The sequence below is a fragment of the Magallana gigas genome, chromosome 1 (genome assembly GCF_963853765.1).
Source record: "Magallana gigas chromosome 1, xbMagGiga1.1, whole genome shotgun sequence".
NCBI classification, from domain to species: Eukaryota; Metazoa; Mollusca; class Bivalvia; order Ostreida; family Ostreidae; genus Magallana; species Magallana gigas.
Window position 1 is genome coordinate 2,889,436 of NC_088853.1, and position 13,286 is coordinate 2,902,721.

The 13,286-nt window shown below is 32.9% G+C and overlaps 2 protein-coding genes across 7 annotated transcripts in view; both read right to left on the reverse strand.

Moving 5' to 3' along the window:
* Positions 1 to 1,683, reverse strand: part of LOC105346795 (disintegrin and metalloproteinase domain-containing protein 10) — a 35,661-nt gene extending 33,978 nt beyond the window's left edge. For 5 of the 6 annotated variants that reach the window (XM_066076210.1, XM_066076208.1, XM_066076216.1 and 2 more), the window contains exons 1-2: positions 1,493 to 1,682; positions 438 to 576 (exon numbers count right to left, since the gene is read on the reverse strand). In XM_066076210.1, the coding sequence (XP_065932282.1) occupies positions 438 to 576; positions 1,493 to 1,547 (194 nt within the window). In that variant the 5' untranslated portion in view covers positions 1,548 to 1,682. Of the gene's footprint in view, positions 1 to 437; positions 577 to 1,492 lie in introns of all 6 variants that reach the window. The other variant, XM_066076200.1, reaches the window with a different exon arrangement.
* A 4,089-nt stretch (positions 1,684 to 5,772) lies between these two features.
* The window catches only part of LOC105346777 (uncharacterized), a 42,907-nt gene continuing 35,393 nt past the window's right edge, over positions 5,773 to 13,286 (reverse strand). The window contains exon 4 of the mRNA XM_066080708.1: positions 5,773 to 12,177. Coding sequence (XP_065936780.1) covers positions 7,757 to 12,177 — 4,421 coding nt within the window. The 3' untranslated portion in view covers positions 5,773 to 7,756. The remainder of the gene's footprint in view (positions 12,178 to 13,286) is intronic.

A 13,286-nucleotide genomic window follows, 5' to 3' on the forward strand; every position in this document is an offset into this window, starting at 1 on the left:
AAGCAATTTTTCTCTCCTCGATAGAAGTTTTTAACAAAACAAATCATTTGAAAAAATATGAGGTGTAAGTTTGTTGAACTGACTGAGCCTCCTTTATTAAAAGAAATGTGCAGACATTTGAGATCAAAACTCAGAGTTGAGACTCAGTTCCGACAAAATTGAGGAAAGTTGGAGACATTGTGGCCTGTTACTTTAAGGTGGTTCTACCTGTTACTTTAAGGTTGTTTTACCTGTTACTTTAAGGTGGTTCTGCCTGTTACTTTAAGGTGGTTCTGCCTGTTGCTTTAAGGTTGTTATACCTGGTACTTTAAGGTGGTTCTACCTGTTACTTTAAGGTTGTTCTACCTGGTACTTTAAGGTTGTTATATCTGTTGCTTTAAGGTGGTTATACCTGGTACTTTAAGGTGGTTCTACCTGTTACTTTAAGGTGGTTTTACCTGTTGTGTGCCTTAAACTTGAGCTCCAGTGGCGTAGTTCCTGATGACCTCTTTGTCCTCATGTGTCTGTTGTGAAGGCTGCGAGTGTCGTAACTCAGCTTCTCATAATGTTTGATGTAGTCGTCCAATGGCCGCATCTCTGTAAATATTAAATAGAGCATCAGCATCATAATCCGAAATTCATTTGACTCTAATCTCCGCTTTTATATTGTGACGTGTGGGGGAGAAGGTTAGCTTAACCCTTACCCTCTACCACGCACATCACAATATAAAAGCCGGGGTAAGAGTCAGAGGAATCTCGGACTACAGCATCAAATATCTACATGTATTCATTAATCATAACACTACTCATGCTTTATGGGCATCCAAAAAAATCAGTTTTATTTTCCTTTTATGGCCGAATCTCTCTGAACATTGAAAATAAAATCAGCACAAAATGTTTATGTAATGATAAGTGATGAATCTGTAGCTTCATGTATGATTAACCATATAAAACTTTTACAATTATGAAGTTGTTTCATAAAGGACTGACTCAGAACAGAACAGACTTGAGTAACATTTACATCATTCACCAGTGAATGCCTGAGGTGTCTCACATCATAGTTATCTGTAATTAATATGGTTTGTGAGGTATGAAATGATACACTTGACTAAGTTTATGTCCTTAAATTTCATAAACGTGGAAAGAATAATACAACATCATGTATTATTGGTGGAAACTCTCTCTCTCTCTCTTTTTCACTTTCTCTATGAATCAAAAATGCTTTCTCTTCATTTGTTTCTCTCTCTCTCTCTCTCTCTCTCTCTCTCTCTCTCTCTCTCTCTCACACACACACACACACACACACACACACACAAATTGTCAATGAATCATTACATGTACAAATCCCCACACCAGACACACACAGACCCCCTCCCCTCTCAATGATGTTTATTTACATCCGTCTGTCTGTGTATCTCTGTTGAGTTCCGTGTACACCTGTAAGTCAGCCAGCTGTGACGGACCGTCCAGCCCGGTGTAATTTCTCAATACACACCCTACCCCGCCAACTTACCCGTGAAACACGGCGCCATAAAACAGACGAGCAGTAGTCCCGATAAAATCCACATGTTTACAACCTCTCCCTGAGAAAACAACTTAATCCCGTGGATTCTTCTATCTTGGTTAGCTTTTATCTCTCAGAATCGCATCTCTTCTTTCTATCTATCAAAAACAAGGAAGTTGACTATTTGGATCATGCGCGTTGGCTTGTATACAATAAATCGTGACGACATTATATTTCCGGTCTATTTATAACTGGTGATTCAACCAAGGCGTGGATCAACGTTTTCTTTTTCTTTTTTAGTACGTTTTAATGCATATATATCTTGACAATAAAATCGCGTCCCTATAAACATGATAAAGAGAGATAAAACACTGTCCCTTTACCCCTTTATTAAAAAGTCAATATTTTTAAAGTAAAAAAAAGAAAAAAGAAATCAACTGACAATATTAGAGTCATAATGCGATAATGCATTGAATTTTGAAAAACGCGTATGATCGATTAAATGATTTTTGGGGGATGGAGGGGTTGTTGAGGAAAACTACATGTATTTCTGATTTTTTAGCCATCGAACATTTGGATTTCGCCCCTAATGTATAAGAATTAGCTTATGTATGTTTAATCCGTGTCAAAAGCATGTCATTTTATGATTCCCCCTCTTATACATGTACGTGTATTTCGTTGAAAACAGGACTTTGTTCATGAGAGATCTTTAAAGAAAATTAATGTTGATTATTTTTTAGCAGATTCAAATAGCACTTTTTGACAACATTGAAATGTTTTTGATATCGTTTTTTTTATTTTACCTGTTTTTGTTTGTTTTTGTTTTGGCGTTTTTTGTTTTTTTTTTGTGGGGGGTGTTGTTGTATTTGATATTTAAAACACAACAAACACGACATTTTATAAAGCTCCTGCTAATATGATATGTCTCGTGCAAAACACGAGCGAAAAAAATCGCACCTGAGGTTGAATAACACATCAACACAAAATGACTGACCGCTGATCGAAACGACATTTCGTTTTATTAAAAGGATTTTATGAACTGAACTTGTCTCCTTAGCTTTAATATGAAGAATGTCTTAAAACACAAAGAACTTCTGGAGGGAAATCCACAGACCAATGAAACCCAACTATACAAACTTAAAACCCAATAGATTCTCTCTGTAAAAACACACCTTTTGATTGACCATATAAGGACCATATATCCTAAGGGCCTTAATTAACTTTAGCAGGTAAACCTAGGTGTTCTACCTGGATGATTTAATATAGAACTACATGTATTGCTAAAATATATTATATCTTAACTAATTAATATCAAAACTGTAATTAGATTTATCAATACAATAATTAATAAATCTCATACTATTACATAAATATGGGACAGAACGATAGACAAATATTATTAAAGTTATTGGCTATCGTATAAAGTGGGCGTTACCAAAGTAATAAAATAAATCACACCTGGATCGGAATACTAATAATAATAAATAGAAACAAAATCCCGATCTACCACAGTTGTTACTTTCTGAAATAATTATTTATGAGATATTTATTTTTTTATCACCAAACTGCAAAATGTTCGCTTATTTGGCATTTGTACAGTTTACTTATCATTATATCTTTCACAATCAAACAATGTCCTGTTAATTTGAGTGACTCTGTCCAGGTGTGTTATTACACCTTAAGAGGGCTGACTGTTCGGGGCCATTTTCAGACAATATTTACCTCCTTAAGTAGAAGAGTTCTGTATAAAGATATAACGAAAGAATCAATTCTTAATTTAAAGTTAAAATTTATAGATTGTTTTCTCTATCCAATAATAGTTTATAGTTAAAAATTAACAAATCATTTTTTAAAGGTATAGATCCAATGGTTAATTTTGTATTTGCTGACAAGGTCGTTGCACAGAACTAGAAATGATGACTTCAATCGATACTAACTTTGATAATCTTGTTTGATCAACTTATTTTGTCAGTAGCTTGTCTCGTTTTAGAAATTGTTCATGCGTACAAATGTATCTATATAGTATATGCCCTTTGCGTATCGAATCGACTGAGAGACGAGACCGCTGTACAGGGGACACTACAGTGTTAAACTTTACAATACATGACCATGGCCTTTGAACATCAATGGACACGAATCTGACAGATTTCTTTCATATATTGAACCAAAAGAGAATTCGAGTTATTTCCCATCCAACATGTGTAAACCTTGAGTCAGTCATGTTTTTGCGATTTAAAAATGCTCGTTTATTAACAATAACGGATATTATTCCCGGTATTTGTTTCATCTTTAAGGGATGGCACCCCCCCCCCTTCCAAACCCCCCCCCCCCCCCAAAACAAATCCCAAATAAGTACGTGTATATCATTATTGGCAAACTAAAGTTATTTGTTTGATCTGTAATCTAAAGAACGTGATTGTTTTCAAAAAGTTAAATTCTGTAAGTATATAATACAAATCATCAGTAGCTTGATAACTGGATCAAGTCGTATGTACTGTTGGAATTCACCATTGTTAGCAGACACATTTCTACATTCTTATGAAGCAGAATTTATTCAAAGAAAAAGAAAGAAAATCACTCGCTGTGGCATTCAGCTTGACATTTAGATATATCGACGAAGTATTGTCAATTAAAAATTGTCACTCCCATTATTACGTCAAATCGTTACTCCCATTATTACGTCAACTCAATCTACCCAAGTAAACTTCTTGAAATAAAAAATACCATGGGATTCGATTCATCTGTTTTATATTCATTTCTGATATTTTACTCGAAAAAGACATTAATGGTAACCTTACAACAAAAGTTTATGACAAACGTGATGATTTCAATTTTTCTATAGTCAACTTTCCTTGCTTTTGTATCAATATCCCTTCAGCTCCGGTATGTGAAGCCTTTGTCTTTCAGTTGAATCGATACCCAATCAAAAATAGAATTGCTGTCCAGCTGCTTTGAAGTGACCAATTTAATACACTGTGAATATTGTCAAAACCAAATATTAGCTCCAGACACTCTTAAATCGTTGAGTTTACGTTCCATCAGCTAACGATAGGCACTATTCTGTCTTACCATGAATTAAAGTTACCGTTACTTAAAGAGGCATGGTCACGAATTTGGTGAAATTCTATTTTTCTGTTTTTATTATTTTTAATGCTTTAGGAATGCATTTCTAGTGATCAAGTAAAATTTGAGAGCCAGTTGTAGAGTTATGAGGAAGATATAGGCCTCACAATTTCTTATCATGTAAACAAGGCTCGTGCCCTGTTTTTATTTACATAGGTTCAATATACCAGTCAAAATTTGTTTTCAAGTTGAATTGTCTGTCTGCTTATTCATTTTAAGCATGAATAAACAGTTCCTAAGGTTTAACACATTCATTTTAGGTCTACAACTGAAATTTTTACTTCAACATTCAAAACGTAAACAAAAGCTTTGTTTACATAGCAAAGAATTGTGAGCTCTGTAACTCGCTTATAACTCAACGAATATGCACTCAAATTTGAAATGACTATCAAAATGCCTTAGTAAAGCATTGTAAACATTAAGATTGGGGAAATAATTGTTTACCAAAATGGTGATCATGCCCCTTTAAAGAGTTATCTTCATCTTATAGCAGGTATGCATCGTTTTATTACAATCAATAACATGTGTTAGACATTTGTTTTATCAAACAGTAAGCATCACAAATGAAAGGCATAAGGATTCTTATTTTTGGAAAACATTCTACTTTTGTCTATTTTAGAGCTAATGGATGACTGGTATTTTAGTTATTTCTCCTCACATACCTCTTACACAGAAATAAATGGTGTTACAATTTAGGGGACAAAAACTGATAACCAACTATTTTTTAGACATCAAATATAGAAATATATCTTTCAAACGAACTTTCGTTTTACTTTTTTTTATTCGGAGAACAACGGAAAGATAACATAAGGTACGTATATCTACCGACCAAATTCAAAGATCTAAACAATACATCACTAATTTTAACCCACTACCTCACTTATCTAAACGATGGCGCTACAGTGAAAAGAAAGATATATTGCATTAAATTTTGAACGCAAAACAACTACCTTTCAATAGATAGTATTTTTAATTGAACTTTTAATGAAGAGCCGTAATTTTCTACATGTAGTTTGAAATAATGTTTTTTGTCTGTATTTATTTTTTGGTTTTTTTTTATCTATTTGCCTGTTATTCACAATCATTATTTTGACAGGGGTAATATTTCCTGCTCATATTGTTAAAAAAACAATAATAATTTATCAAAAAAAACCCATAAAAGCAAACAATGTAGATATTTAATGCATCAGATTGTATTTAGATAACACATATTTGTGGTGATTGTTTTTTGCTTAACAACAATATTCAAAACATACTAAAAAATCATGCAATGTAAAAAACATCACCAAGAAAAATACTTTTATAACAAAAAGAACAATTGATATAAAATAAATGCATCAATTAGATAGATATCTACTCAAGATATCAAGAAAAACATTTATAAACTACAAATGATATACTAGAATTACAAATGATAAAAATAACAATTATAATATTGTTAAAGCTGCAGGTCTTGAGCTCCCGGTCTACAAAAAGAAATCGGACTGGTATGGAGGTCGTCCTTCTGATTTTTATTGATAAATCAATCAGATTTAGGTAACTTCATCTTATTTCTTTATGTGTCTATAATACATTGTTCAATACACGTTTTCTATCGCAAGCTTTTGATTTTTTTTCAGACTGAAAGCTACAGAATGTTAGGTAGTGATAATACTGACAACAATAAGAGATAAACATACACATGTAATATCTAGTGACATATTTAAACTTTGATCAATTTCGTACCGTTGTTTTTTTTTTTAAATTTCGTTTCGTTTCATCTGTTTTATCGAAGCATAAAATTACAATCAACCATTGTTTTTGATTTTTAATACAATAGGTTATTTTAACGCATGGTTCAAACATTCTTTGTTTTAAAAAATCAATCAGATTTAGCTAATTTCATTTTATCTTTTTATGTATCTATAATACGATATTCTATACAATTTTTTATTGTAAGTTTAAACAATGCATTGTCGGTAGATTCATGGCACCGATTTTGATGATATAAAAAAATCATTTAAAATAAAAATCTAAAGAAATAAATTATTTCATGTGAATATTTATGATTATAAATAAACTAATTTTGGTACCTTGACCATTGTCGTATTTTTAATTTGTATGTGTAATATGATAAGAATGAATAAAAACACACAATTGAAAATATCAACAAACATTTAATCAACTACATTCATCAGTAACTTATCTAATAGTATTACACCTTTTTACCTCAATTGTATGACTACATTATTGTCAACATGCTGATCAAGTGTTCATCAAATAAAAAAAACCTTACATTAGTATTTCAAAGTCTACAAACGAAAAATTATTAACAAATATCTCTGTCTCTCTCTCTCTCTCTGTCTCTCTCTGTCTCTCTCTCTCTCTCTCTCTCTCTCTCTCTCTCTCTCTCTCTCTCTCTGAATTCTATTTTAATTTCCTTATTATTAACAAAAGTTGTCAAAGTTAAATATTTTTCTTTAAAAAAATGTGTTGGTAGTTAATCGCGTTAAAAAGGCTTAGCTTTTTTAATAATGACAGCTTTTAGATCACTTACAGAACTTCAATATTTTTTCCCCACATCATAATAATGACAGCTTTGAGATAACTTACAGAACTTTTCTTCTTGAGTAAAAATCAACATTTTTTTCCTTTTTCTAAGCAATATTTTTAATGCCAAATGTAACATACAGCTGCGTGAGGCATTGATTTAGACAGCTTTTTTATAACATTGGCATCACCCATCGGCTCATCCAGCGACTTGCTCACTAATGTTCTTTGTATTATTTCTCAGATGTGGAGTTTTTTCCTTTATATTTTTCATTGTAATTTTCATCTAAATTATAATTAGCTAATTGTTCTGATATACTTCCTTCCGGAGTTTTTTTTGTCGGTTTATTTTTTGTTTCTGAGTTCTAGTATCATTTCATATTATTTAAATGCCAAGTCTAGTTTTCTTTAATGTAACTTGATATCACCTCTCAAGTTTAAATGATCACATTGTATTATGAATGTTTAACGTTTATATGCTCTACATTTCCATCAACACAATTAATTGGCGTCGTCTCCAGTTATACATTAATGTATGTCTCTGGTTGACATCAGTTTTATAGGTTGTGAATAACCTGTTTTTTTTACATCTACCTTACGTTCTAACAATTCATTTACACTTCATGATGTTAAACCTGATGCTGACTCCAATACTTGCGAGTTATCGCAATCAATGCTATTGACATCATCTGGCCCATGTTTTAACAGTTCACTTACTATATCTAAATGTTTCTTAGAACGCGCTGCAATAAGCGGCGAGTTATCAGAAACTCTCATATGGACATCTGCTCCATGTATCAATAATTCATATACTATTTCCAAATGTCCTTCTGAACATGCAGCAATAAGGGGTGAATTATTTGAAACTTTGATATTGACGTTCGCTCCATGTTTGATCAATTCATCCACTATATCTAAGTGTCCTTCTTGACAAGCTGTGATAAGTGGTGACTTATCATTAACTATGGTATTGACATCTGCTCCGTGTTTAAGGAGTTCACGAACTATCTTTAAATGTCCTTGTGAACAAGACGCATTCAAAGGTGAGTCTTTGCAGTGTCTGACATTGACATCTGCTCCATGTTTTAATAGTTGACGTATTATAGCTAAATGAACTTTTGAACATGACAAACGAAATAATGTTTCATCAGAAATTGTATTTGCATATGCCGATTTGTTTGACAAATTATATTGCATAGCAAAATATTGTATTAGACATGCAGCAAGAAGTGGTGATCTACCCGAAACTACGTTGACTTCTGCTCCATGTTTTAATAGTCTACTTATTATATCTGAATAACCTGATGAACATGCAGCAATAAGGGGTGAATTGCCAGGAACTGTGATGTTGATATCTGCTCCATGTTTTAACAATTCATTTACAACACTCAAATGACCTTGTGAACAAGCAGCGATAAGTGGTGAATTGTCCAAAGCTGTGAGGTTAATATCTGCTTTATGTTTTAACAATTCATTTGCAATATTCCAATGTCCTTTTGAACAAGCAACAATAAGAGGTGAACTATCAGCAACTGTGATATTAACATCTGCTCCAAATTTTAACAATTCATTTACAATATTCAAATGACCTTTTGAACAAGCAGCGATAAGAGGTGAATTGTCAGAAACTGTGATGTTAATATCTGCTCCATGTTTCAATAATTCATCAACTATTTTCAAATGACCCTCTATGCAAGAAGCTGTAAGAGGCGAGTCGGTACAATTTTTGCCATTAACATCTGCTCCGTGTTTAATCAGAACGCGTATTGTATCTAAATGTACTTTTGAACATAAATCCAGTGTTTTCCTTAAATTAACGATTTTGGCATATTTTCCTTGAAAATACAGACGTCTTATTTCATCGTATTGAACGAAACATGAGGCAGTAAGTGGTGACTTACCCAAAGCTGTGATATTGACATCTGCTCCATAGTTTAAGAGTTCATTTATTACATCAAAATACCCATTTGAACACGCAGCAATGAGTGGGGAATCATCAAAAACTGTAATATTTGCATCCGCGCCATGTTTTAACAGTTCATGGACTATATTTAAATGTCCTTTTGAACATGCTTCAAGAAGTGGAGAGTTATTAGAAACTGTTATATTGACATGTGCTCCATATTTTAACAATTCAAGTACTTTATCTAAATGTCCTTCTGCACATGCAACAATAAGTGGTAATCTGTCAGAAACTATGGAATTGACATCTGCTCCATGTTGTAACAGTTCGGAAATGATATCTATACTCTTAGACTTATTTGCACATGCAGCAATAAGTGGGGAATAAGGAAATACTGTGAGCTTGACATCAGCTTTATGTTTTAACAATTCAAGTACTACATCATAACGTCCTCCTGTGCATGCAGCGATGAGTGGGGACCTATCAGTAACTGTGAAATTGACATCTGCTCCATGTTTTAACAATTCCTGAACAGTAGCTATATTTATATATCTATTTAAACAAGCAGCAATTAGAGCTGAAGTTTGAAAGATATTGATATTGACATCTGCTCCATTTTTTAAGAGTTCGTGTATCATATCTGACTGAACTTTAGAGCATGCATCATATTTGGATTCATCCAAGAAACATCCGGTATCGACACCTGTACCTTGTCGTAACAAATTCTTCCCCTTGAAAAAAAAATGTATCGAACACGCAGCAACAAGGGGTGAATTATCAGAAACTGTGATATTGGCATCTGCTCCATGTTTTAACAATTCAAGAACAATATCAAAATGTCCTTCTGAACATGCAATTATAAGTGGTGAACAATCAGAAACTGTGGTATTGACATCTGCTCCTTGTTTTATCAATTCAAGTACAACAACTATATTTCCGCCTGAACAAGCAGCAATAAGGGGTGAATTACCAAAAACTGTAATGTTGACATCTGCTCCGTGTTTTATCAATTCAAGTACTATATCAGAATACCCGTATAAACACGCCACAATGAGTGGTGTCATATTAGAATTTGTAATATTGACATTTGCTTTATGTTTTAACAATTCAATTACTAAATCTAAATATCCTTTTGAACATGCAACAACCAGTGATTTATCACAATAACTGTTGTCATTGGCATATGCACCAAGGTTTAACAGTTCCAGAAGTATATTCAAATGTCCTGTTTTACTTGCAACAACCATTGGAGGGTCAAAAATATTCCAATCATCATTATCATCATCGTGTAACAGTTCGGGTACCCGCCATGATTCAGAAAAAAGAACATTTTTATCATAATATGGAAGTAAAGTTTGGAAAGTAAGAAGGTCACCACTATAACAACTAAGATTTAGTAGGCGGCGTTGCTCAACAATGACGTCTTCGGTCCCAAAATATTTGTCCATGACATCTGTTTCGGAGCATAAATCGGACCAAGAATCATCATCTGACACATCACATCTTCTTGCACTATTTTCATTGATATCTGACTCATTTCTTTTGATACAATCTGTGTTATCTACAGAAGTACAACAATCATCCGATCGAATGTTAAAGGGAGTTTGAAATAGGTCATTGACCGTTTCTGTGTGTTTAATGATCTGATCTATGATGAACTGTAAAATTTGATTGTGTCCATAAAATATAACCCAGTCAATCGCACGAGCACACGTATAAGGAAAATCATCTTCGCCAATCCATCTTGAATTCATGAGCAGATTATAGCTTTTGCTGGAGAAAAAATGTTTTTTAGATGTTTTTGCTTGTTTAATTTGTTCTTCCTTTAACTCTGACAGAAATACTGTGAACAACTCCGAATAAAGCTTACATTTCATCACATCTAAAAAGTTCTGAAGTACCAACGGATGTTTTAATGCTTCGTTTTCAAAAACATTAAACAACTCGCCTTTATGTATATCTTTAAACAAACGATCAGCAAGTAAATGGTACTGGGACTCTTGCAGTTTTATACACAAATCATGCACATTTTTATTTTCGGCAACGGTATTACTGTCTTCCTTCGCATTGACTGTTTGTTCTAAATTATCTTCTTCTTCTTCGCCTTTACGTTTCCTACATTTGTATTTGTCTGGTTTGATATAATTAGCAATGTAATCACTATCCATATATTGCAAAATTAGCTCTGGAGAGTGGCGACCAAAATGATAGGCAACTATTTCAAGCATGGAATCGTGAATAAATTTAAACTTACTTTGACGTTGCTCAGTGTAAGTCCCTACCATTTCAGTCAATGCATCAGTAAACAAAAACCTACAGGTCACAGGGTCAACTTTGCATCTCTTTAAAACCTTGAACTTCATTTCATCAAAATGCTTTGAGCTTTCGTTGTTAAAATCTTTTTCTGACAATGAATTTTGATTGGTCATTAATAAAACTAATGAAGCATAATGAACCTTGTTTCTTATTTTCATGTTGTCCAGAAGCTCCATGTAACATGGAACAGGTGAAATAAAAAACTGTGGTCCATAATGTCTTAACTCTTCCTTTCTTGAAAACAATTTGCATAGATAAGGAAAACTTTTCGATATTTTTGACATAGTGTCTGTTGATAACAAATCTGTATCTAAGTAGTATTTTGCAAATAAATCATATTTATCTTGTTCATTTAAAGCATTTTCTTTACTGTGTAACTGAACTACATGTTTTTCATTTGACAGAAAGGATCCTGATAAAGCTTCATGTTTGAAAACTACCTCCCGGCATGTCATAAGAACCTTGGTCTCTGGCATTGTAGGTTTATTTAATCTATCTTTATACATGGTGAGCTTCTCAAGTTCCTTCATGTCAAACCCAAACACACCTAGGACATCATCAATAACAAACACCTGTGGATTGCGAGGGTCACAATACGTTTCAATGTCCTTTATATCTTTGGTTGGTAATATTTCATACCCATCTTTCTCTTGCAGTAGAAGGGCGGTATGGCGGACTGAAGCCGTTTTTCCTGAGCCAGGGACACCAACAAACATCACGAACGACTGTTGTCTAACTTTGTTTATCATTGCATGAAAGTTGTGAGTTTCCACAAAGGACCTGTCGTCCTCTTTCCATTTAAGGACGTCGTTTCCATATATAACTGAAAAAATAAACAATCAAGTGATAACTGTTAAAACGTACAATATTTGCTGATTTCAGTAGATAACCGCAGTATCTAGACTTAATGTTTTGTAATAATAACATATCAAAATTGACAAAAATTTATTAAAACATTTTTTTGTCAATAACCAGAAAAAGCAAAAATCGCGGTGAGATTGTAATTGTTTTGTGATTACATTCTACATTTCTACTTTTTTAATTATCTAATGATTTTTATTTGTAAATTTGATTTAAACTGTGGGTTTTATCTAGGTTTGTTGAATGTGTCACATCTTTAACTTGAGCAACATCATAAAACTAGTTTTAAGGAATCATATACAAAGTATTGTGAAAATGTGGTAAAGTATATATCTTGTATAACAATATTTTCAAAATATTATCCAGATGTTCTTTTTGTTAAACATTGAGTCCTTTTTTGTGTTTCATATTGAACAGTTTAATTCTCAAGATGATCTTAAACAACTTTTCGCATAGATAAAAACTTACATCAAATTTTGCTACACATATGAGCAAAAGTATTGTCGAGAGATCATAGTCAAAACTAGACTCTTGTTGCAAAAGCAACAAAAAGGTCTTCCGTTTTGATATACATGTATCAATTTAACTGTAAGACATTGCTTCTCTGACAGAGAAAAAAGTGGATATGATAATTATTGTGAATGATATATACGGACGTTACTTACATGTAAAACAACGAGAATGAAAAAGAAATCAATTTCTGAAGTACTTTCTGTGACGACCGGAAGTAATGCCGAACTAAACAAAAATGTTAACCATTTGTACAATGATAAGTTAATCTTTCCTCAAAGTTTGGTTGTTCACGTCTCTGCCAAATCTAAGATCTTTTAGAAACAATATTTTTTGTCTCGGGACTGGAAACGGACAAACGGAAGTGATTAATAAAAACAAAAGCTGGTATTTCTCATACATTTGCTCAGCGTACATCACTGTTTGTCAGGCTAGATGAAACACCCAAGAAAGTCAGTTAAACTTGTTAAAAACATGATTTGTTTGAACCTTTTCGGTAAGAACCGGAAGTGACAGTTGACAAAATTAAACCCGTTAAACACATCCCCAATCAAATTTCTA